This window comes from Aotus nancymaae, unplaced genomic scaffold (assembly GCF_030222135.1).
Source record: "Aotus nancymaae isolate 86718 unplaced genomic scaffold, 86718_ANA_hifiasm-v0.15.2.pri h1tg000028l, whole genome shotgun sequence".
Lineage (NCBI taxonomy): Eukaryota > Metazoa > Chordata > Mammalia > Primates > Aotidae > Aotus > Aotus nancymaae.
In genome coordinates, this window is record NW_026988441.1 from 38,071,669 (window position 1) to 38,094,774 (window position 23,106).

General features: G+C 48.6%; 1 protein-coding gene across 2 annotated transcripts in view; it reads left to right on the forward strand.

The window, feature by feature from the left end:
• The window catches only part of MLLT1 (MLLT1 super elongation complex subunit), a 73,133-nt gene that overhangs the window by 21,013 nt on the left and 29,014 nt on the right, over window positions 1-23,106 (forward strand). For both annotated transcript variants that reach the window (XM_021676796.2, XM_021676797.2), the window contains exon 3: window positions 977-1,059. In XM_021676796.2, coding sequence (XP_021532471.1) covers window positions 977-1,059 — 83 coding nt within the window. The remainder of the gene's footprint in view (window positions 1-976; window positions 1,060-23,106) is intronic.

The window sequence follows — 23,106 nt, forward strand, 5'->3', positions numbered from 1 at the left end:
AGGGTCTTGCTATTTTGTCCTGGGTTCTAGTGATTCTCCAACCTCAGCTTCCCAGAGTGCTGGGATTACAGGCATGAGGCATCATGTGTGCCTGATCTTTTATTTTTTATTTTTTAATTTTTTATAAGAGGGAGTCTCACTCTGTTGCCCAGGCTGGAGGGCAGTGGTGCAATCCTGGCTCACTGCAACCTCTGCCTGCTGGGTTCAAGTGATTCTCCCATCTCAGCCTCCTGAGTAGCTGGGATTACAGGCACCTGCCACCGCGCCTAGTTAATTTTTGTATTTTTAGTAGAGATGGGGTTTCACATGTTGGCCAGGCTGGTATCAAACTCCTGACCTCAAGTGATCTACCTGCTTCAGCCTCCCAAAGTGCTGGAATTACAGGCATGAACTCCCGTGCCTGGCTTTTTTTTAAAAAACATCTCTGGGGTCAGTGGGGTTTTGTTCACGTCACTTGGGAATGCTCTTATTAGACACTAAACTAGAACCCAGGAGGAGGGTCCCAGCTACCTGGGGCTCCCCCCCACCCCAGTGCATGTGTCTGTGGCGCAGTGGTTGCTCAGCCCCTGTGCTGGAGGTGTTGACAGTGGAGTGTGTGGTCCTCATGCCTCACCCAGGTCACACTAACTGCCATCGACCTGAGCTGGGTGAACTTGTGCAGCCTTCTCTGGCCTCAGCCTCCTCATCCTCTGTGGGAACAAGTGCCCTGATGATGATGTAATGCCTCTCTGCTGACCACGCCTGTGGCCAGGTCACCTTTCTCTTCCTCTTCCCTGCTGTTTTATTCCTAAGATCCCTTTGCTGTAGAAGTCAACCCTGTCAGGGGGCCTCAACCTCCTGAAAAGCTACCCCCTGAGAGGCCAGCCAAGCCCCTGCAAGGAGGTGGTCGGGTTGTGGGGTGTGCTGCTGCTGCTGGTGGCTGGGCCTGGAATGGGCAGGAGGCTGATGCATGTGTTTCTTCCTTTTTTTTTTTTAGTGTGCAAGGAGCCCCCCTACAAAGTGGAGGAGTCGGGGTACGCTGGCTTCATCATGCCCATCGAGGTGCACTTCAAAAACAAGGTAGGATCCCTGAGGGGCAGCAAGCAGGTCGCCTCTGTGTGGGCACTCCTGCCCCGGGTGCCACGGCGGTTCCCAGCACAGGCAGGAGAGCTGGCCACTCCCCATGCACAGGCTCCAGTGAGTGCTGTGGGAAGTGCTGGTCGCCATCTCCATTCCTGGGGACATTGGGGGCCGGGACATGGGTGGATTCATGACAGCAGGTGGGCCTGCCCCTTGTCCACTTCTCTAAGGGGTTGCCAGGCCACATCCTGTCCAGTTGCCTAGAAAAATGTGCCAGCAGTGATATCCCATCAGGTCCAGCTTCCCTGACGGTCCTAGAGGGTTAATAACCTGGCCATGTGTAGCAACTGAGACCGGGAAATAGTTTAAATACCTGAAGACAGTCTGATTACGGTGCGTCTTCTGGGCAGAATCTGTGACAACCTTCAAAATTAACAAAGCGAGCTACATATATGATACTTAAAGGAGAAAGGAGTTGTCTATATCCAGATACATTAGCACAGGTCATCTGGGTGGTGGGAGTGCAAGGGTCTCACTCTATCACCAGGCTGCAGTGCAGTGGCGCGATCCCGGCTCACTGCAACTTCCGTTTTCCAGTTTCAGGCAATTCTCCTGCCTCAGCCTCCCGAGTAGCTGGGACTACAGGCATGCACCACCATGCCCGGCTAATTTTTTGTATTTTTAGTAGAGACGGGGTTTCACCACATTGGCAGGATGGTCTTGATCTATTGACCTCATGATCTGCCCACCTCGGCCTCCCCAAGTGCTGGGGTTACAGGCGTGAGCCACTGCGCCCGGCCCAATTAAAACAACTCAGAGCCTGCCCCTGCCCCTCCTCCCAGGTGTCACCACAGGGCCAGCAGTGACATTTCCTGGCTTATGGCTTGGCCACAACCAGCTGCTTTCCCACAAGTGCAGCTGGACAGGCGTGGAGATGGCGCTGGGGAAGGAGATGTCCCTGGGGGGCCTGCGGGTGCTGCCCTGCTTGGTTACTGAGTCCCTGGATTATACCTGGCCATGCTGGGATGCATGACTGGAGTTCCACTTTTCCACAAACCCCCTGGCATTGAGGACCTTTAGGAGAGGCTCTTGGCATGCTGCCCTCTTAGCAGCTGGTGACATTTCAACCCATGCAGCTTGGCTGATTTCAGATGCAAGGCCTCCCAGCATCCAGTTCATTGAAACCTAGGTCATTCTGAGGCTCTTTTGGAATTGAGGCCCAACTGGGAGCAGAGGCGAAACTGCCTGCAAGGGGCCTCCCAAGGTGTGTGTTGCCTGGGCCCTTGGGCCTGTGGGGCCACCCCTCTGCCAGGTGTGTGATGGGGCTCCCCAACCTCCCCAAGCTCCATTGGGTGAGCATGTGGAAGGGGAATGAGAAGTTTGAGGGGATTGCTCGAGCCCATCTGTGGGAAGTGTCCACAGCCCAGGCACTGGTATTCTATGGGGTGGGGTGTGGTGCCACAGTCTGTGTGGGCAGTTTAAACCTGCTTCTGGCGTGGCTTAGATTAAGGTCCTTTGAGGTTCAGAAGCAGTTTGGGCCAGCAAGGCTTTTTTGTTTGTTTGTTTTTAGGGACAGGGTCTGGCTCTGTTGTCCAGGCTGGAGTACAGTGGTGCAATCATAGTTCACTGTATCTTCAACCTCCCAAGCTCAAGAGATCCTCCCACCTCGGCCTCCTGAGTAGCTGGGACTATAGGCGTGTGCTACTGTGCTCAAGCTCAGTGAGGTTTTCTGTTCCCAGACACCTGTCTGATCCCTGACATGGCCTTCAGCCATGTGGGCACTGGCAGCATCCATTCTGCCTCCCAGGACCCCCCAGGCGAGGGGCTGCCAGGGCTCCGGCTGCTGCCTGGCTCCACGGTGGCCTGCCTATGGATTTGGAGGCAGGTGGGGCGGGGCCTGGCCGGTGCCATTTGCTGCTTTTCATTCTTGCTCAGTAGAGGCAACTTCAGGCAAGATACAGGCTGGCTGCTCCCAAGTATGGCAGAAACCCATCCTGTGTGGTGCCACTCTGCCCAATGTAGCAGGAGCCCCAAGTGGCTGCTGCTCAGGTGCCCCCATGTGCTGTGTCCTCGACACTCAGCTGAGTCTGAAATGCAGACTCCAGGGCTGTTTCTGTCCTGGGTTCCTGGGGCTCCACCCTTGCATCCTGCCCCTGGTAGAGAAAGGGAGCAGGGGGCCCTTTGGCCATAGGATTGTCACTACTGGGCCCAGCATCCTCCCCTGTGTGGGGTGTTGGGAAGGCTGGGAGCCTCTCTGAATCCCTGCTTGCTCTTTGAGGATCCTGGGGGCTTCATTTGGCGTGTGGGGGCATGTGGTTGCATGGGTGACCTGTGACCCCATGTTCCTCTAGAGCACCTGTTGCCTGGTTCCTCTGAAAGGCCCCAAGCATGGTGCCACCTCCCTCAGTACCCTTCAGTGTGCACTTCCAGGAACCCTTGGTAACATCGTTGGGTCAAGATGTTTTCTTTAAGTCTGGTTTATTGAGGTATAATTTACATATAGTAAAATTCTCCCATTTTAGATGTGGCAGGTTTTTCAAATCTCAGCATGTGCTTTCATGGAGCCCTTTTTGAATTGAGGATGGCCAGTTTCTCTCTCTCTTTTTTTTTTTTTTTTTTTTTTACTTGTTTTAAGTCATGTTCCTTGGTGTTTATTTGTCTGAATAATTCCTGCGGAGGCTGCCTGGCTAGGACCGGAGTTCCGCCATAAGCCTGTGCTGAGAATTGCAGCGCTCCCTCTCTCTCAGGACAAAGCCCAGCCGCTTCCGTGTGCTCTGCGCCCCGTTCCCTGGGAACCCTCTCTTCCTGGGGTGGTTGAAGAGGGCACTGCACTGGGAGTAACAGGAGGTGAGGCCCCATGGCAAGGCCCCATGGCAGATCCTCCTCACAGCAGCAGTGGCCTGTGCGCTGTCTATAGATGGAGGAGAGGAGAGCCTGGATCCTGAGTCACGTGGTGAAGGCCCAGAAGTTGACAGAGCTGGGATTGGAACCAGCTCTCTGTAAACACACACCCGTTGCCCAAATACCTGAGCCAGGCGTGACCTACAGTGACAGTGCCTGATGACTTTTGGTGCCAGGGATGGGAGTGCTTCATGGCTGCAAGATTCAGAACACAATTTGGAACAGGGTCACAGCTCATGGGTTTGTTGGCAGTTTTTCTACCTGATCTAGCCAGGGTTCTCGTTTGGTGGTTAGCCACGGCTTACTCCTTGGTGGGAGCTCAGGCTAGTGGAATAAGGGAAAGAACAGAGGTCGGTGATGGGATGGGTTTGGGGAGGCAGTGGTGACTGGGTAGGGAGAGAGCTGTGGAGAGCACAGGTTGGAGGTGGACATGTCAGGCTTCAATCTCAGAGACTGACTGCGTCAGCGTGGGTGGGTCACTCCTCTGGGCTTCAGTTTGTCTGTTCATAAGATGGGGTTTCTGGCTGCATCTACTTCTCAAGTGTCAGGAAGATTCAGAGGGAGACAGCAGGTGCAGCACTTGGCCCAGGGCACAGCTCATAGCAGGCTTTTCATCCATTCGGTGTTGAGATGGTGTTGGCTCCTTCCAGTTAATCTGGGCAAGAAAGTTCAGTGGAGAAAGGGAGCCTCAGACCTCTGAGGGCCCACAGGAGGTTGAGCGTCCTGTGATGAAAAAGGTGTTGTTTGACTTCTCCACTGAGTGGAGTGGCTCTAAGACTGGAGCAGAAAAGGTGCTTTCTCAGACAGATCTATTCTTGTATAAGTGTGAGGGTTTTTCAGCGGGTGCACTTGACCTTGGATATGGTATCACCTGTGAAATGGAGGAATTGTGCTTTATGTGGTGTTAGGCACTAGAACTTAACTGAGGGCACATTTTGTTTGACCTGTTTGTAGGGTGCTCTTTTACCGATAAGTCACTCCGTTCTCTCAAGGAAAAATAACGTGAAGGGCTTCATCTGTTTGCAAAGTAATACACACGTGTGTTGTGAAGAAGTTTTTCCGAAGCAAAGAACAGGTTGCCTTACTTGACATTGCTGTTCTGGGAGTGTCTGCAAATGACTGAAAGCCAGCAGTATTGGTTTGGGGTTTGCAAATGAGCTTCAGTAAGGAGGTAAATTCAAAAGTGTGGAATCTACGAAGAATAACAGACAGCTGTACCGTACTGTGTCTATCCATTCATCTGTGGCTGTTTGGGCGTTTCTACGCATTTGCTATGGGGAATAGTGCTGCTGTGAATGCGCACATGCATGTGCGTGTGTGTGTGTGTGCGCGCGCGTGTGTGTACTTGTTTGATCACCCGTTTTCAGTTCCTCTGGGTGTATACACCTAGGAATGGAATTGCAGGCTCATACAGTAATTCGATGTTTAGCTTTCTGAGGAACTGCCAAGCAGTTTTCTAGTGGCTGTACTATGTCATAGCTCCACCAGCAATGTGTGAGGGTTCCTGTTTCTCCAGATCCTCAGCAGTGCTTGTTTTTCTGCTTCTTAAAAATTAATAGCCATCCTTGTGGGTGTGGAGCGGTAATTTGAGGTTTTTATTTGCATTTCCTTGATGACCCGTGATGTTTCACATCTTTTCACGTGCTTGCTGGCTGCATGTATCTCTTCCTCGGGAAATATGTAGATACATCCGTTGCCCATTTTTGTTTTTTTTTCGAGATGGAATCCCGCTCTGTTGCCGAGGCTGGAATGTGGTGGTGCCATCTCGGCTCACTACAGCCTCTGCCTCCTGGGTTCAAGTGATTCTCCTCCCTCAGCCTCCCGAGTAGCTGGGATTATAGGCTCCTGCTACCACACCTGGCTAATTTTTGTATTTTTAGTACAAATGGGGTTTTGCCATGTTGGCCAGGCTGGTCTTGAACTCCTGACCTCAAGTGATTCACCTGCATCGGCCTCCCAAAGTGCTGGGATTACAGGCACGAGTCACCATGCCCGGCCCATTGCCCATTTTTGAATTGGGTTGTTTGTCTTTTTGTTGTTGTGTTATAGAAGTTGTTTATATATTTTGGATATTAAACTCTAACAGAGTGTGTGATTTCAAATATCTTATCCCCTTCTGTAGGTTTTATTGTAACCCTGACTTCCTAGGCTCAGGTAGTCCTCCCACCCCAGCCTCTCAAGTAGCTGGGATTTACAGGCGTGAGCTGCCACCCCCAGCCTTGATAATGTCCCTTGCTGCATGAACATTTTACATGTTTATGAAGTTCTTTCTGTTTATCTGTTTCCTCTTGTTGCTCACACCTTTGGTGTCACATCTGTGACTCCATTGCCAAATCCGAGGTCATAAAGATTTGCCCATATTTATTTACACCAGTTGCGTAGTTTTAGTCCTGACACTCAGATAGTCGACCCATTTTTGAGTGAACTTTCGTGTATGAAGCAAGGCAGAGTCTCACAGTATTTGCATGTGGTTTTCCAGGTGTCCCAGTACCATTCATTGAAGAGACTGTTCTTTTGTCATCAAGTGGTGTTTTAGCCTTGTTGAAAATCAGTTGGTCATAGATTTTGGGTTTAAAACTGGCCTCTGAATTCTCTTTGATTGGTCTGTCTGTGCGTATGCTGGTGCCATACTGCTTTGATTACCGTAGTTGTAAAGAAATGGTTTTGTTTTTGACAATCTTGCTCTGTCACCCAGCGTGGAGTGCAGTGGTGTGATCATGGCTCACTGCAGCTTTGACCTCTTGGACTCAGGCTATCCTCCCACCTCAGCTTCCCAGGTAGCTGGGACCACAGGCATGCACCACCACATCCAGCTAATTTTATTTTTGTAGAGATGGGACCCCATTGTGTTGCCTAGGCTGGTCTTATTTTTATTTTTATTTTTGAGATGCAATTTCGGTCTTGTCTAGGCTGGAGTGGAGTGGCATGATCCCAGCTCACTGCAACCTCTGGCTCCCGGGTTCAAGTGTTTCTCCTGCCTCAGCCTCACGAGTAGCTGGGATTACAGGTGCCCACCACCATGCCCAGCTAATTTTTTTATTTTCAGTAGAGACAGAGTTTCACCATGTTGGCCAGGCTGGTCTCAAACTGACCTCAGGTGATCACCTACCTCGGCCTCCCAAAGTGCTGGGATTACAGGAGTGAGGCACCAGGCCTGGCCTTGTAGGAAGTTTTGGAATTGGGAAGTGTGAACCCTCTGACGCTGTGTTTTGTTTTTCCCTCTTCAGGATGACTTTGGTTATTCTGTGCCCCTTGTGATTCCTTATGAACTTGAGGTTTGGCTTTTCCATTTTTGCAAAAAATTCTATTGGAATTTTGATAGGTATTCTATTAAATCTAGTCATTTTTGAAATATCTTAGCAATATTAAGTTTTCAGTCCATGAACGAGCAATGTCTTTTCACTTAATTAAGTCTTCCTTAGTTTCTTTCAGCAATGTTTTATAGTTTTCAGTATACATAAGTCTTTTACCTGTGTGCTTAAATTTATTGCTAGGTTTTTTTGGCTTTTTTTTTTTTTTTTTTTGAGACAGAGTGTCTCTCTGTCACTCAGGCCAGAGTGCAGTGGCATAGTCTCGGCTCACTGCAACCTCTGTCTCCCCAGTTCAAGTGATTCTTGTGCCTCAGCTTCCTGAGTAACTGGAATTACAGGCACGTGCCACCACACCCGGCTAATTTTTGTGTTTTTTGGTAGAGACGGGGTTTCGCCATGTTGGCCAGGCTGGTTTCAAATTCCTGATCTCAAGTGATCCGCCTGCCTTGGCCTCCCAAAGTGCTGGGATTACAGAGCCACCATGCCTGGCCTTATTCCTACATATTTTATTCTTTGGAATGCTGTTGTACATGGAATTATTTTCCTAATTCCCTTTTTGGATTGTTCGTTGCAGGTGTGTAGAAGCACAGCTGATTTTGTGTTTTGTTTTTCCTGTAGACCTCCTCTGTGGACAGCACAACTGATTTTTTTTGTCTATTGATCTTGTACCCTGCAGCTTTCCTGAATTTATTATGAGTAGCTTTAGTAGGTTTTTCTGTAGCTTCTTTATATAGAATCATGTCATCTGCAAGTAGAGGTCGTTTGACTTCTTTCTTCCCAGTTTGGATGTCCTTTGTCAAAGTCTTTTTCCAGCTTTACTGCTCTGGCTAGAACCTCTAGCTCAGTGTTGACTAGCAGTGGGGAGGGTGTGCAGCCGCTGTGGTTCCTGATCTCCGGGAAAGTGTTTCTAGCCTTTTTCCATTGAGTGTGATGTCAGCTGTGAGCTTTTTGTAAATGCCCTTTATCAGGTTGAGGAAATTCCCTTCCAGAAGAAGGAAAAACCTGTTTTTTCCGACTCACAACATTTCTGACACCAAATATGTGGGTTTCCCGCCCACTACAGTTCTCCGGGTCTCCCAGGACATCACTAAGTGTCCTGCAATTTAGTTATGTTATCCCCGACCTGGAGTTAGCATAGACTCCCAGGTTGAGAGCCCAGTTTCACAGGACTACCTCTGCTTCAGATGCCAGTCACAAGTCCCAGACTGCCACCTGTACTCAACTGGCTGTAAATCAGGAGTTCCCCCTCCTTATGTTCAACAGTTCCCTGTAGTGGCTCACAGAGCTCAGGAAAACATTTGACTTCCATTACTGCTTTATTGTAAAGAGTGCAATTCAGTAATGGCCAAACCTTGCTGCATGGGGCAGGGCATGGGAAGGGTGCCAAGGTTCCATGCCCTCTGACGGGCTGGCTTGGAAGCCCTTGGAACCCCTTTGTTTAAGGTGTTTATGGAGGCTCCATTATGTGGGCATGATTTATTAAACCATCGGCCACTGGTGATTAAACTCAATTTCCAGCCCCTCTGCCCTCCCTAAGAGGTCAGGGGGTGGGGCTGAAAATTCCAGCCGCGTATCACATGATCGGTTCCCCTGGCAACCAACCCCCATCCTGAAGCTATCTAGGGGCGTTCAGTCACCAGGCATCTCATGAACTGGTGACGAAAAGATGCTCGTATCACTTCCCAGATTTTAAGGATCTTAGAGGCCTTTGTGTCAGGAACCCAGGACTAAGACCAAATATTAAAACAAAACAGGCTCCTATCACCGCCATCTCTCAGAAAGTGGTTTAGAAGCTCTGTGCCAGGACTAGGAGCAGAGACCAAATGTATATATTTCTTACTACATCACACCTTCTTTCCAGTTTGCTGAATTTTTTTTAAAATATGAATAGATGTTGAATTTTGTCAGCTGCTTTTATCTGTCTCTATTGAGAAAATATGTAGATTTTTTCTTCCTTTTATTAATGTGCTGTATTATACGGATTAATTTTTATGTAGAAGCCCCCCTCCCCCACCTTACATTCCTGGGATAAATCCCCCTTGCTTATCGTATATAATCTTTTCAGTGTGCTGTTGGATTGGGTTTGCTGGTATTTTGTTAAGAAGGAACGTTGCTCTGTGGTTTTCTTGTGGCATCTTTGTCTGGCTTTTGTATCAGGGTAACGCTGCCCTCATAAAGTGAATTAGGAGGTATTCTCTCCTCTTGTAAGTTTTGGTAGAGTTTGAGAAGGAATGGTGTTCGTTCTTTGAATGTTCAGTAGAGTTCAGCGAAGCCGTCTGGTCTTGGACTCTTCTTTGTGGGAAGTATTTGATTTCTGCTTCCTTTGCTTGTTATCAATGTGTTGAGATTCTCCGCTTCTTCTTGACTCAATTTTAGTAATTTGCTTCTAAGTTGGTGCATAGTAGTCCATAGTAGTCTCATAATTCTTTTAATTTCTGTAAGACTGGCAGTTCCCACTTTTATTTCTGATGTGGGTTGTGTTCTTTTTTTTTAAATACTAGCCAAAGGTTTGTCAATTTAGTTGATCTCTTCAAAGAAACAACTTGATTTCATTGATTCACTCTACTGTCTTTTGCTATTTTATTTCTGTTCTTTTTCCCTCTGTTAACTTTTAGTTCTTTTTCAAACTCCTTAGGGCATAAATGTAGTCACTGATTCGATGACACTCTTATTTTTGAATGTAGGTGTTTACACCTATGCATTTAGCTCTGTATTCCAGATGTTTTGATATATTGTTTTGTTTTTATTGTCTCAAAAGTATTTTCTAATTCTCCCAGTGATTTCTTCTTTGACTCAGTGGTTGTATTTGTGGGGTTCTTTCTCCAGACAGAATCAATAGGATAGGCAGATAGATACCCAGATACGAGAGGGAATTTACTGGGGGAATAGGTTCATGCGATTGTGGAGATCGAGAAGTCCCATGACAGGCCACCTGCAAGCTGGAGACCTGGGATGCAGGCAGCACAGCTCCCCGCAAGCTCAGAGGCCTCTGCAGCAGGGGAACCCTGGTGTAATTCTCCGTCTGAAGATGAAGGCCTGGTACAGAGGGTGTGAGGCTAGAGTCCAAAGGCTGCAGAGAGAGACAGACAGGTGGAGAGATCGCCGTCCCTATGTTTTTGTCCCTTTAGAGACAGATCGCCATTTCTCTGTCTCTTTTGTCCCTTCTGGGCCTTTGCTAGTTGGATGGTGCTGGCCCACACTGAGGGCTGATCTTCCCTACTCAGCCTAGCGACTCACATGCCAATACCCTCTGGAAACACCCTCATAGACACACCCAGAAATCATGCCTTACCGGTTCACTAGCTTCTTTTTTTCTTGCTTTTTTTTTTTTTGAGAAGGAGTCTCCCTCCATCACCCAGACTGGAGTGCAGTGGTACAATCTCGGCTCACTGCAGCCTTGACCTCCCCGAGCTCAGGTGATCTTCCCACTTTAGCCTCCTGAGTGGCTGGGACTACAGGCACATGCCACCACACCCAGCTAATTTTTTTTTTTTCTGTAGAGTCGGGGTTTCATCATGTTGCTCAGGCTGGTCTCAAACTCCTGTGCTCAAGTGATCCTCCCACCTTGGCCTCCCACAGTGCTGGGATTATAGGCATGAGCCACTGTGCTGGGCCCTCTAGGTATTTCTTAATTCAATCAGGTTGACATCTAAAATTAACCAAGCCTCTCATCTGGATTTGGTTCTTCTTTATTCTTTTTTCTAACTCACTGTTCACTTTATTTTTGTAGCACATACGTGGATGTGTGTTTACTCATCTGTGTGTCTCTACTACCCAAAAGTAAGCTCAAGACCAGGGCTCTGCTTTTGTTCTCAGCTGGCCTCTAGCACAGAGGTGACACTTGCTAAATGTTTATTAGAGTACTAAATGGATGAACCAGATTCATTCCAGAGGGGATAGGTGTTGTACGTCCACATATCAGAAAACCTTCTGGCACAATCAGTGAATAAATGTACCCCCCTCACCTTTTTAAGAATGGAGGTGAAATACACATGACCTGAAATTAACCTTTTTTTTTTTTTTTTGAGACAGAGTCTTACTGTGTCATCAGGCTCCAGACTGGAGTACAGTGGCGCAATCTCAGCTCACTGCAACCTCTACCTCCCAGGTTCAAGCAATTCTCCTGCTTCAGCCTCCCAAGTAGCTGGGACTACAGGTGTGTGCCACCACACCCAGCTAATTTTTGTATTTTTTAGTAGAGACGGGGTTTCACTATGGTCTCGATCTCTTGACCTCGTGATTTGCCTGCCTCGGCCTCCCAAAGTGCTGGGATTACAGGTGTGAGCCCCCGTGCCCAGCTGAAATTAACCACTTTAAAGCAAGCAGTAAAGTGGCATTTAGTACTTTCACAGGGCTGTGCTACTGCTTTCTCCTGCTTCGAGAGCAGTTTCATCACCCCAGAAGGAAGCCTTGTACCTGTAAGCAGGCGTTTCCCGTTCCCCTCCTTGTCGAGGTTCCTGGCAGCTGCTGATCTATATCGTGTCTTCATGGATGGGTCTGTTTGGGCAGTTTCACATAAATGGAGTCACATAGCACGTGACCTTCGTGTCTGGCTTCTTTCCTTCTTTCTGCAGTGTTTGTGAGTTCATCCATGTTGTTGCGTGTGTAAGAACTGCATTCCTTTTCACGGCCAAATAACATTCTGCCGTGTGGCTGTCCTACGCTCTGTTTGTCCATTCACCCACTGACGGCCATGTAGGCTGTTCGCACCTCTTGGCTGTTGTGAATAAGCGCCTCTTTGAACAAGGCTGTGCGTGTATGTGTTTGAGTACCAGGTTTCAATTCCTTTGGGTATACAGTTGGCCCTCCGTATCCATAGGCTGTGCATCCATGAATTCAACCACAGATAGAAAATATTTGGAAAAAAAAAATCTGCAGAGTTCCAAAGGGCAAAACTTGCTGGGCTGTTGAATCCACATGAATGCAGTGATGTGTAGACATCGTACGAGGCATGATGAGCAATCTAGAGATGATTGACAGGCTGTGGGAGGGTGTACATAGGTTCTATGCAAATACTACTATTTTGTATAAAGGGACCTGAGCCTCTGCAGACTTTGGTCTCCAAAGGGTGTCCTGGAACCAATCCCTCACAGTTAGGAGGGATGACTGTATACCTTAGAGTGGAATTGCTGGGTCATATGGTAATTCTGTGTTTAGTTTTTTTGAGAGAATGCTGGACTGTTTTCACAGCAGCCAAACCATTTTACATTGCCACCAGCAATACTCAAACATTCCAGTTTCTCCACATCCTCACCAGCATCTGTTATCTCCTGTTTTCTGTTTGTTTTTAGTGATAGCCGTCCTTGTGGGTGTGAGATGGCATTTGTAGGTGGTTTTGGTTCACATTTCCCCAATGATTGATGATGCTGAGCATCTCTCCGTGTGCCTATTGGCCATTCATAGATTTTTTTTGAAGATAGGTCTGTTCAAGCTCTTTGTCCATATTTGATCTGGGTTGTTTTTCTTGTTGAGTTAAAAGAGGTTTTTATTTTTTGTCTTTGTTTTTGTTGAAACAGGGTCTCACTTTGTCACCAATGCTGGAGTACAGTGGTAGAATCATAGCTCATTGCAGACTCCACCTCCCCTTCAAGCAGTCCTCCCACCTCAGCCTCCTGCGTAGCTGGGACCACAGATGTGCATCACCATACCTGGCTAATTTTTGTATTTTTATAGAAATAGGGTCTTGCCATGTTGCCCAGACTGGTCTCGAACTTCTGAGCTCAAGCAATCCACCCACTTAGACATCCCAAAGTGCTGGGATTACAGGCGTGAGCCACTTTGCCTGACCAGGTCCTTTATATCTTTATATCTTATTTATATCTTTATACCTTTATATCTTCTGGATAAGTGCCTGTTGTTTTTTTTGTTTTGTTTTGTTTTTGTTTTTTGAGCTGGAGTCTTATTCTTCACCAGGCTAGAGTGCAGTGGTGCAATCTTGGCTCACTCTGCAACCTCTACCTCCTGGGTGCAAGCAATTCTCCTGCCTTAGCCTCCAGAGTAGCTGGGACTACAGGCATACAACACCACGCCCAGTTAATTTTTTGTGTGTATTTTTAGTAAAGACAGGGTTTCACCATGTTTGCCAGGATGGTTTCAATCTCTTGACCTTGTGATCTGCCCGCCTCAGCCTCCCAAAGTGCTGGGATTACAGGCGTGAGCCACCACGCCCAGCTGCAAGTGCCCATTTTTAAACATTGACAGTAAAGTGCTTGCTGGGCAGATTGGATGCGTGACGGAACTTCTCTGAGCTGGGAGCTCCGGCTCTTTGAGGGGGGTCCGTGTGGCCTCCCTCTCATCACATGTGGCCTTCAGGCTTCTGCATGCTGTGACTGAACTGTTTTTTTGGAAAGCGGCCTTGAGTGGCCTGGGAGGGCATGCTGGGGCTGCTCTGGGACATAGCAGTGGCCTGGATGCATAAATTGGTTCCTCGGCACACTCGGCCCAGTCAGATGAGGGAGTCTTCTTGAAATGCTCTCTTTGTATCTGTTTGTTGTCCTGGAAGCGGTCAGAGATATTTAAAGCCCTTCCTGTTCTAGTGAGTGAGTGACATCTCAGACCTTGGCCTGTCCAGTAGAAGTCATTATTTTTTTTAAGCTACATTTAAAAAGTTCAAAAGAAACAGGTGAAATCAATTTTAATAATATAATTGGTTTAACTCAGTGTATCTAAAATATTATCATTTCAACATGCAATCAGTATTTTTAAAGTACTGAGATTTTATATTCTTTTTTCATACCAAATCTTTGAAATTCAGTCTGTTTATTATACTTTGCTGCATGTCTCAATTTGGTTACTGAAATGTCATCAGAAAGACTTGATCTGTATTTAGATTCCATAAAATTCACAATTAAACAAAGAAGATTCACACACTCAAGTTGCTCCAGACACACATAAAAATTTTCCAGTTACTGAACCGAGTATGGTTCCTGACTGGGAATGTCTCATAGTTATGATTTTTTAAATTTTGAAATAATTTTAGACACAGAAGAGCTGCAAAGATAGTACAGAGAATTCCCACAGGACCTCCCCCCAATCCCCACAATCCAACCTCCCTAATGTTAACATTGCACATAACCACGGTACAGTGATCAAGCTAAGACAGTAGCCGCGAACTGAACTAGGGACTTGATTTGGATTTCCCAGTTTTTAGTTCCTGTTCTTTTTCTGTGATGGAACCCACTCAAGATGCTGCATCGTTGCCTACTTTTCTTTCCTCAGTCTTTCATGACCTTGATATTTTTGAAATGATCTAGTGGGGTATTGTGTAGACCCTCCCTCAACTTGCTGTTTTCTCATGACTAGTCCGTGGTTATAGATAAGAAGACCACAGAGGTAATGCGCTTCCCCTTACATCATATTAGGAAGTGTCAGATATTAACGTGATTTGTGGTTAACAGCTGAGGTTGACCTTCATCTCCTGGTTAAGTGGTGTCCGCCAGGTTTCTCCACTGATGAGTTGTTATCTGTTCTTTTCCACATGTTGTTGCTTAGAAGCAGGTCACTAAGTCCAGCCGATACTCCAGAGAGAGGAATTTACCCCTCCATCCTGGTGGGCATAGGTTGAAACCACCACAATTACTAATACCCATTTTGGGAGAGATACATTGAAGCTGTGCAGATAACCTGTTTTGTTTTGTCTTTCTTTTTTTAAATACAGGTTGAGTATCCCTAATCCAGAAATCAAAATTCCACTAAAATCTAAGAGGGGGGCAGTGGCTCACTCTTGTAATCTCAGCACTTTGGGAGGTCAAGGCGAGCGAATCACCTGAGGTCAGGAGTTCGCAACCAGCCTGGCCAACATGGTGCCCCGTCTCTGCTAAAAATATAAAAATTAGCCAGGCATGGTGACACATACCTGTAGTTCCAGCTGCTTGCAAGGCTGAGGCACAAGAATTGCTTGAGCCCGGGAGGAGGAGGTTGCAGTGAGATCAAGCCACTGCACTCCAGCCTGGGTGACAGAATGAGACTGTCAAAAAAGACACCAAAATGCTCCAATATTAAAGTCTGAGCACCAACATGACACTCAAAGGTACTGCTCATTGGAGCATTTTAAATTGCAGATTTTCAGATTATGGATGCTGAACCAGTAAATATAATGCAGACATTAAAAAGCCAAAAAAGAAAAAAAAATCTGAAATCCAAAACATTTCTGGTCCCAAGCATTTTGGATGAGGGCTACTTAACCTGTATTTCCATCCACTAATTTTAGCATCCCCCAGTGGTGGTTTAATGATAATTTTAATTTCCTCTTTCCATTCTACATTTATTAACTGGAATTTTTCGGTACAAAAGAGCTGTCCCTTCTCTCCCATTTATGTATTCAGTTACTTATATCCACCTGGATTCATAGGTATTTGCTTTTTCTTTGGGTTATTTTACAATCCAATTCTGTTGTTACCTGTTTGTGTTGAAATTGTTCTCGTGTTTGGGCCTGTCATTTCATCATATTTCCATGGTTTTGGGGGTGCTTTCACATTCTGGCACCACAGGCTCGCCTTGTATTTCCCTGCTCCAGCCCTAGAATCTTCCATTGCTCCCAGGAGCCTCGGTTCCTGCTGTTGGAGAATGGTATTTAAAAGCCAAGATCTAGGAGCTAAGTGTGCTCACTGCCGCTTGGTTGTCATGGCATTTAGGTCCTCTCATATGACAGAGCTAGGAAACCACCCCCACCCTTTACCTGTGTGTTTGGTTCTGCATCTATCTGTGTCATATGAAAACTATCATAAACTCCTCCGAGGCTACCAACCCCATCCAGCACCAGCGGGCTCATCCATGTCTTCCCCACTCGCTTCCTTGTAACTGTCTCTGAAGGAGGAAACTTGGCTCCTGTTATCTGTACTGTGTTTGCTCACTTGTTTAATTCCAGGATACTGGGAAAGTAGATTCAGAATCAACAGCCATACCTCCTGTGTTGGCAGCTAGGACTCAGCGTTGGTGTGCAGCTCTTTTCGTCTTAAGCCTCGCAGTGTGAAGTTGGAGCACTGCAAGGTTACCAGGTGATTTGTGGCAACCCTTTCCCTGGTATGGTCATGTCATGCATTGGTAATACAGTTAACTTCGTTAGTCATAGCTGCATTTCATCTGGGGTCTGCCCCGTCTGCCCATCTGGTTATTATTGATTTTTTAGTTCGTACTCAGCAGAGAGTCATGTATCTACCAGGGCTCTGTCTCCTTCGATCCTGCGCGCCGTCCCTTTGAAGTCAGTCTCTCCTCCCACGCCAGCCCTCACAGCCACTCATATGTTTACCATTCTGTTAGTTTTACCTTTTCCAGGTTGTTATATAAATAGACTCAGACAATATGTAGCCCTTTTGTGTCTGGTTTCTTTCACTTAGCAAAGCACACTTAGATTCGTCCATGTTGCTGTATGAATGAATCTTTGTGTTTGCTGTGTTGTTTTGAGTAGTGTTCAGCTGCATGAATGCGTTATGGTTTGTTCATTCGTTCACCTGTTGACGAACGTCTGTGTTGTTTCCAGCTCTTGTGATTACGATAAGGCTGCCCTGAACATTTGCATGTGGGTTTTTGTGTGAACATGTTTTCAGTTTATTTGGGTAAATGAGTGGAGATTGCTAGGTCACATGGTATGGGTCTATTTAACGTTTTAGGAAACTGCCCAGTGGTTTTCTAAGGGGGCTGTGCCATTTTGCAGCCCCACCGGCAGGAAGAGTTCCTGTTGCTCCAAATCCTTGCCAGTCCTTGAATATGGTCAGGTTGTTTTCCCTTTTTTCCTCTTTGTTTTTTCTTTTCTTTTTGAGATGGAGTTTTGCTTTTGTTGCCTAGGCTGGAGTGCAATGACACGGTCTCACCTCACCGCAACCTCCGCCTTCCAGGTTCAAGCAATTTTCCTGCCTCAGCCTCCTGAGTAGCTGAGATTACTGGTATGTGTCACCACACGCAGCTAATTGTTTTTTTGTTGTTTTTTGTTTTTGTATTTTTACTAGAGACAGGGTTTCACTATGATGCCCAGGCTGGTCTCGAACTTCTGACCTCAGGAGATCCACCTGCCTTGGCCTTCCAAAGTGCTGCGATTACAGGCATGAGCCACCATGCCCGGCCAACTTTTTGGATTTTTGTTTGTTTGTTTTGAGACAGGGCCTCACTCTGTCGCTTAGGCTGGGTTGGGTACAGTGGTGTGATCATGGCTCACTGCAGTCTCTACCTCTTGGACTAAAGCAACCCTCCTGCCTTAGCATCCCAAGTAGCTGGGACTACGGTACCTGCCACCACACCCAGTGAGTTTTAAAAAACTTTTTTTAAGGGCTGGGAACACTGGCTTATGCCTGTAATCCCAGCACTTTGAGAGGCCAAGGTGGAAGGATTGCTTGAGCTCAGGAGGTTGAGACCAGCCTGGGCAACATAGTGAAACCTCGTCTCTATTAAAAATAATAATAATAAAGAAAGAAAGAAAAGAAAAGAAATTAAATTTTTTTGTTGAGAGAGTTTCACTATGTTGCCCAGGCTGGGCTCAAACTCCTAGCCTCAAGTGATCCTCCTGCCTCAGCCTCCCAAAGTGCTGAGATTACAGGTGCGAGCCACCACGCCTGGCCACATTCTTTATTTAACTTTTTGAGTAACTGGCAGACTGTTTTTCAGCAGCTTCGCCATTTTACATTCCCCCCAGCAAGGTATGAGGGTTCTGATTTTTCCACATCCTCACCAGCAATTCATTTTCTGCCTTTTTGTTTGTAGCCGTCTGGTCTAGGGTGTGAAGTGGTGCCTGGTTAGGTTTTGATTTGCATCTCCCTGATGGCTGATGGTAATGAGCATCTTTCATGTGTTTATTTGCAATCCATATATTCTCTTTGGTAAAGTATCTATTCAGAATTTTGCCCCTCCCTCCCATTAAAAATTGGGTTAGCTGTTTTCTTATTCTTGAGTTTTAAGAGTTTGGATAGAAGTCCTTTACCTGGCACATGGTTTGCAAATATTTTCTCCAATTCTGTGGCTTATCTTCTCATTCTCTTAATAGCACATTTTTGCCTAGCAGACGTTTTTGATTTTGATGGACAGCTGGCTGTTGTTTTTCTGGCGAGTGCTTCTGGTTTTGTGTTTAAAACCCTTTGCCACGCTTGAGGCCTGTGCTTCTGTTTTCTCTGTCCGCTGGCAGCATGCACCAAGCCAACTGTTTAGAGAGGAAGGGGAGAGACTGCCGAAGGATAGCGGGTATCTAATAGGGGAAGCCCTTGTCATTTATTCTTCGAAAATGAGGTTTTTGTTAAAAAAATGGTCATTTACAGTGAGGAGAAGAAATTGCTTTTCTTTCATTCTTTGCTGCAGTTTCATGGATTTCTTCACGTAACAGATATCTGCCAAGCCTAGGCCCAGTGAGGACCAAGTGGACATGGTCCCATCTCTGGTGGAGTTCACAGACAGGGCAAGAGAGAGCAGACGTACAGGAGAGGAAGTGACCACAGCAGAATGGGTCATGAGCTCTGGGAAGCCCAGGTGCTGGGTGCTACGAGTGTGTCACGGGGACCCAGTTAGAAAGGGTCGGGAGGGTTCTTTTTTAGACGGAGTCTCACTCTGTGGCCCAGGTTCCAGGTTGGAGTACAGTGGCATGATCTCTGCTCACTGCAACCTCTGCCTCCCAGGTTCAAGTGATTCTCCTGCCTCAGTCTCCCAAGTAGCTGGGACTACAGGCGCGCGCCACCATGCCCAGCTAAATTTTGTATTTTTAGTAGAGACAGCGTTTCACCATGTTGGCCAGAATGGTCTCAATCTCCTGACCTCGTGATCCACCCACCTTGGCCTCCCGAAGTGCTGGGATTACAGGCGTGAGCCACCGCGCCCGCCGCGCCCAGTCAGGAGGGTTCTCCTAAGAAGCGAGATTGATTTCTGACTTCTGAAGTGAGGCTGAGAGGATGGGGCAGTTCCTTCCAGGTGGAGGGGCAGCTGTGTGAAGGGTCGAGTCTGGGTGATGAAGCGGGGGCTTGGCGAGTGTGAGGAGGTGAGGTGGGTGGGCAGAGCTGCTCATCCGCTGGGGGTGACATGGTAACATTTGCTGCTAGATCCTCTGTAAGGGGTCAAGCCCTCCAGGTTTGCCTGCCTCTTTGGGCATAAGCTTCGGACACCCCAGCTAGATGCCTATCCCACGCCTGTGCCTCGATGTTCTGGAGTAGGTCAGTGACATTTTAATGCAGACCTGGCTCCATCTCTCCGGAAGTAATTTAGTGGCTACCAAACAGGAAGTGCTTGTCTGTGCCCTGGAGTCAGTTAGGAGGCAGGGTCAGGGCTTTGGGAGGGGCTGCAGGGCTGACCTGGAGGGCTTTGATGCCCTGGTCTTGGGCGGGGCAGGGGCCTGGGGGCCGCCGGCCTCCCCGAATCTGCGGGGGTTGGGAGGGGCCCACTGACATTGACATCCTGTTCTGTCTGGGACGGACTCTCCGGGTCTCTTTCAGCTTTGCCACTTATGTTGGGGCTTTACATTCCCTGCAGACTTTAGCACAGTTGCTTTTTGTCTTGTTTTGAGTCGTTAGCCAAGATCAGCAGCTGGACTCAGGAGATCCTCTCTGAGGCATCATTTGATGTGACTTAATTTTCCCTGCAGTCCTTTTATCCCTCACCTTTGTCTCTTTCATGCTAATGCTGGCTGCCAGGTAGTCCTAAGTTTCTGGCTTGGCGTGCTTGGCAGAACCGAGAGGAGCAGAGAAAGCCACTGTCGGATGACAAGAGGGGTCACCTGAGATGTCAGTGGTGCACTCTCTTCTGTGGCCGACATTGGCCCACAGCCCCGAGGTGCCCTGTAGATGCTGTCACATGAGGGATGCTGGCCTGGGCATTTGTTCCTACTCAACCCAGTACCAACAGTGCCAGGAAAGGGGAGTGTGGCCATTTGGGGCGGTGAGACTTGCCCTCCCTTGACCCCAGATTCCACTTCCGTTAGTCTAAGTCTCCCGTGGCATCAATTGAAGGAAGCCGTCCTGAGAGCAGGAGAAGAAACACAGGAGGGGTACGCGCTGATTGTAAGAGGCAGTCCAGTGTTCAGAAATGGCCAAGTGTGAAAAAGAAGTTTCTTTTGGTTATTTGCCACTAATATTAGACGTCCTCCCCAACCTCTGTAACAAGCTGTCATTGGACAGGGAGCCACAACCATCACCAGTTTACCGTTTCTTCCCACATGCAGGTGTCCGAAGGCACAGGAAGGGCGATATGGTTCATGTCATTAGGAAGTTTGCGTGGGCTCACATGGAAATTTTTTCAAAGTAAGTTAAACTGTGCTGGCCTCAGATCCTCAAGACCCTCAGCGGCATCTTCCTGACACATCCTGGGTTGCTTGTGTTGGCGGGCCCTAGGTAGTCACACATGCCAGGGTCGTTCCAGGACCACCAAGCCTGGGTGTCCTCTGCAGCCCCCACCCTCTGTAGAGTGGAGATGGCTCTCAGCCGTAAATGCTGTCCTACACGGGTTCCACTTGGGCTGCCCCTGTGTGCGCTCAATTTAAGACTGGGGAGAGCAGGTCTTGAGGCAGGGAACCCCCTCTGGGCCCCCATTGTCTTCTCCCCTTGCCCCTGCACCGCTGGCTGGCGCAGAAGCCAAGTGAGCCTCGAGCTCCCTCCCTGGCTCCCAGGCTCCTGGGGCCTTGCAGAGTTCAGGAGGCGGGCAGCCCCTCTGGTGAGCCCATAGAGCACTCCGCCAGGGACAATCGGCCGGTTGATGCAGCGAAGGGGGAGGCCTTGGCTGGTGGATTGCGGAGGGAGCCGGAACAGAAGCCACATTGTGTGTGGGGACCCAGGGCAGGGCCGGGCTGCCGCATTGTGACAAGCCTCATGGATGTGTGCCAGCCGAGGCATGGTCTGTCTTTCCCTGGATCATCCTTCTGTTCCCTGAAGTGGGTTCCCAGATGCATCTGTGTTTCCTAGAGGGCAGGTCTGGAGCTGAGCAGAGAAGCACAAGGAATGAGCAAAGGTGCCCATTGCTGCAGGGAGAGAGGAGGCGAGGCCCAACCCTGCACCCGCCACGGCCACCCCAGGACCTCCAAGGCTGGGACAGTGGGACGGGCCAGAGGCCCAGAATGCCTCCTCCTGGGTCCCTAGAGGAGGGGCTGGAAGAATTGGCTGGGCATTGAAAGCACACATTATGTTCCCTAAATTTCCTATCTCAGCATGTGCCTGATAAAGTTATTTCCCAGCTTCTCTGAGGCCATCTTTCCTGACTGATGCCTCCTGTAGAGACAGGGCTGCAGGATGAAGGCATCTACCCTGCGGCTCCCAGAGCAGGGAAGGCGCTGTCCAGCAGGGGTGGGCTGGGGGCCTGGTGCCTGTGAAGCCCTGAATGGACCCTGCCTCCAGGTGGACTCTGCCTGACAGTGGCCTGGGGGACACAGGCTCTCAGGATGGGGCGGGCATCTGGGAGCTGTGGGTTCCAGCGGCCTCAGTTGAGAGTAGAGAGAGGCCATCCTCATAATGGGCACGTGTTGTCTCTCCTGTCTCTGTCTTATGGCCACTCTGAGCCATGGGTGGCAGGGCCTCCTGCAGAGAGGGAGGCAAGTGGCCCCAGGACTGCCCACTCTCAGGTCGCAGCTTGGCTGCACTTGGCCTGACAGCCTCGGGCCAGTGGCTTTCATGGGCTCATCTTGGGGACATCTTCTCCTGTCTTGTTTCATTTGTTATGGTCCAGATTTCAAACTGTCACTTTACACGTGTGTACATTGCAGTCTGCTTTCTTCCGTTTCTGGTGTCAGATTGAGGAGAAATCATTAAGTTTGTCCTCTAGATAATAGAAGCCAACTTTATGTCTAAAAACATCTGGCTGTTTCCGTGGAGCGCATTTTAAAATGTGGCGTCTGCCTTTCTGCCTTCTTGTTTTGGTTTCTTCTTGTTTTTTTATTTTTATTTTTATTTTTTTCTTGTTTTGGTTTCTAATTGCTCATCGATGCAGGAATTGATTCTGGTTATCGGAAATACAAAGAGCGGAAGCATGCAGGGTGGGAACTGGAGCTCCTCCCTTTTCCATCCCTCTGCCCCGGAATCCTCGTGCTCTCTCGGGAGGTTCATAGCTGAGTGTGGGGTCTGGTCTCTCCCTGCGCGTCTGGCATCACACCTACTGTGCTTTTGAATCTGAGAGCTGGGGGGTTCCCTGCTGCTCTATCTGACGTCACACCCGCCGCGCTTTTGAATCTGAGAGCTGGGGGGTTCCTCGGTGCTCTGTCTGGCGTCACACCCACCACGCTTTTGAATCTGAGAGCTGGGGGGTTCCTCGGTGCTCTGTCTGGCGTCACATCCACCATGGTTTTGAATCTGAGAGCTGGGGGGCTCCTCGGTGCTCTGTCTGGCGTTACACCCGCCGCGCTTTTGAATCTGAGAGCTGGGGGGTTCCTCGGTGCTCTGTCTGGCGTCACACCCACCATGGTTTTGAATCTGAGAGCTGGGGGGTTCCTCGGTGCTCTGTCTGGCGTCACATCCACCATGGTTTTGAATCTGAGCGCTGTGGGTTCCATGGTGCTCTCAGTCTTGTGGTTTGCTTTCTTCTCCCAGCGGGGTGTCTTGGGGTCTCTCTGGGTCAGCGTGTGACGAGGAGCAGCACTTGAGCACATGTACATGGCGAGGGTTCTGCCTTTCCCACTTTGCAGGTGAGGACGGTGAGTGCTGGCGCCAGCTCGGCTTGGAGCTGCCCTCTGTGTCACCTGCTGCGTCTAACAGCTCCTTCCAGTGGCGGCAGCATGCTCCACAGTGGGCTTTGAAGTTTAGGAGTACAAGAAGAAAACTCCCCCACCTCCCCTGACAGGGCCAGGCACCTTCCAGGCAGGCCTGTAGGTGGCTGGCTTTCGCTGTTTCACACAGGGCTGCAGGCCCCCAGCGCACCTGAGGGAGGGGTGGGGTCTCTAGGGTCTCCC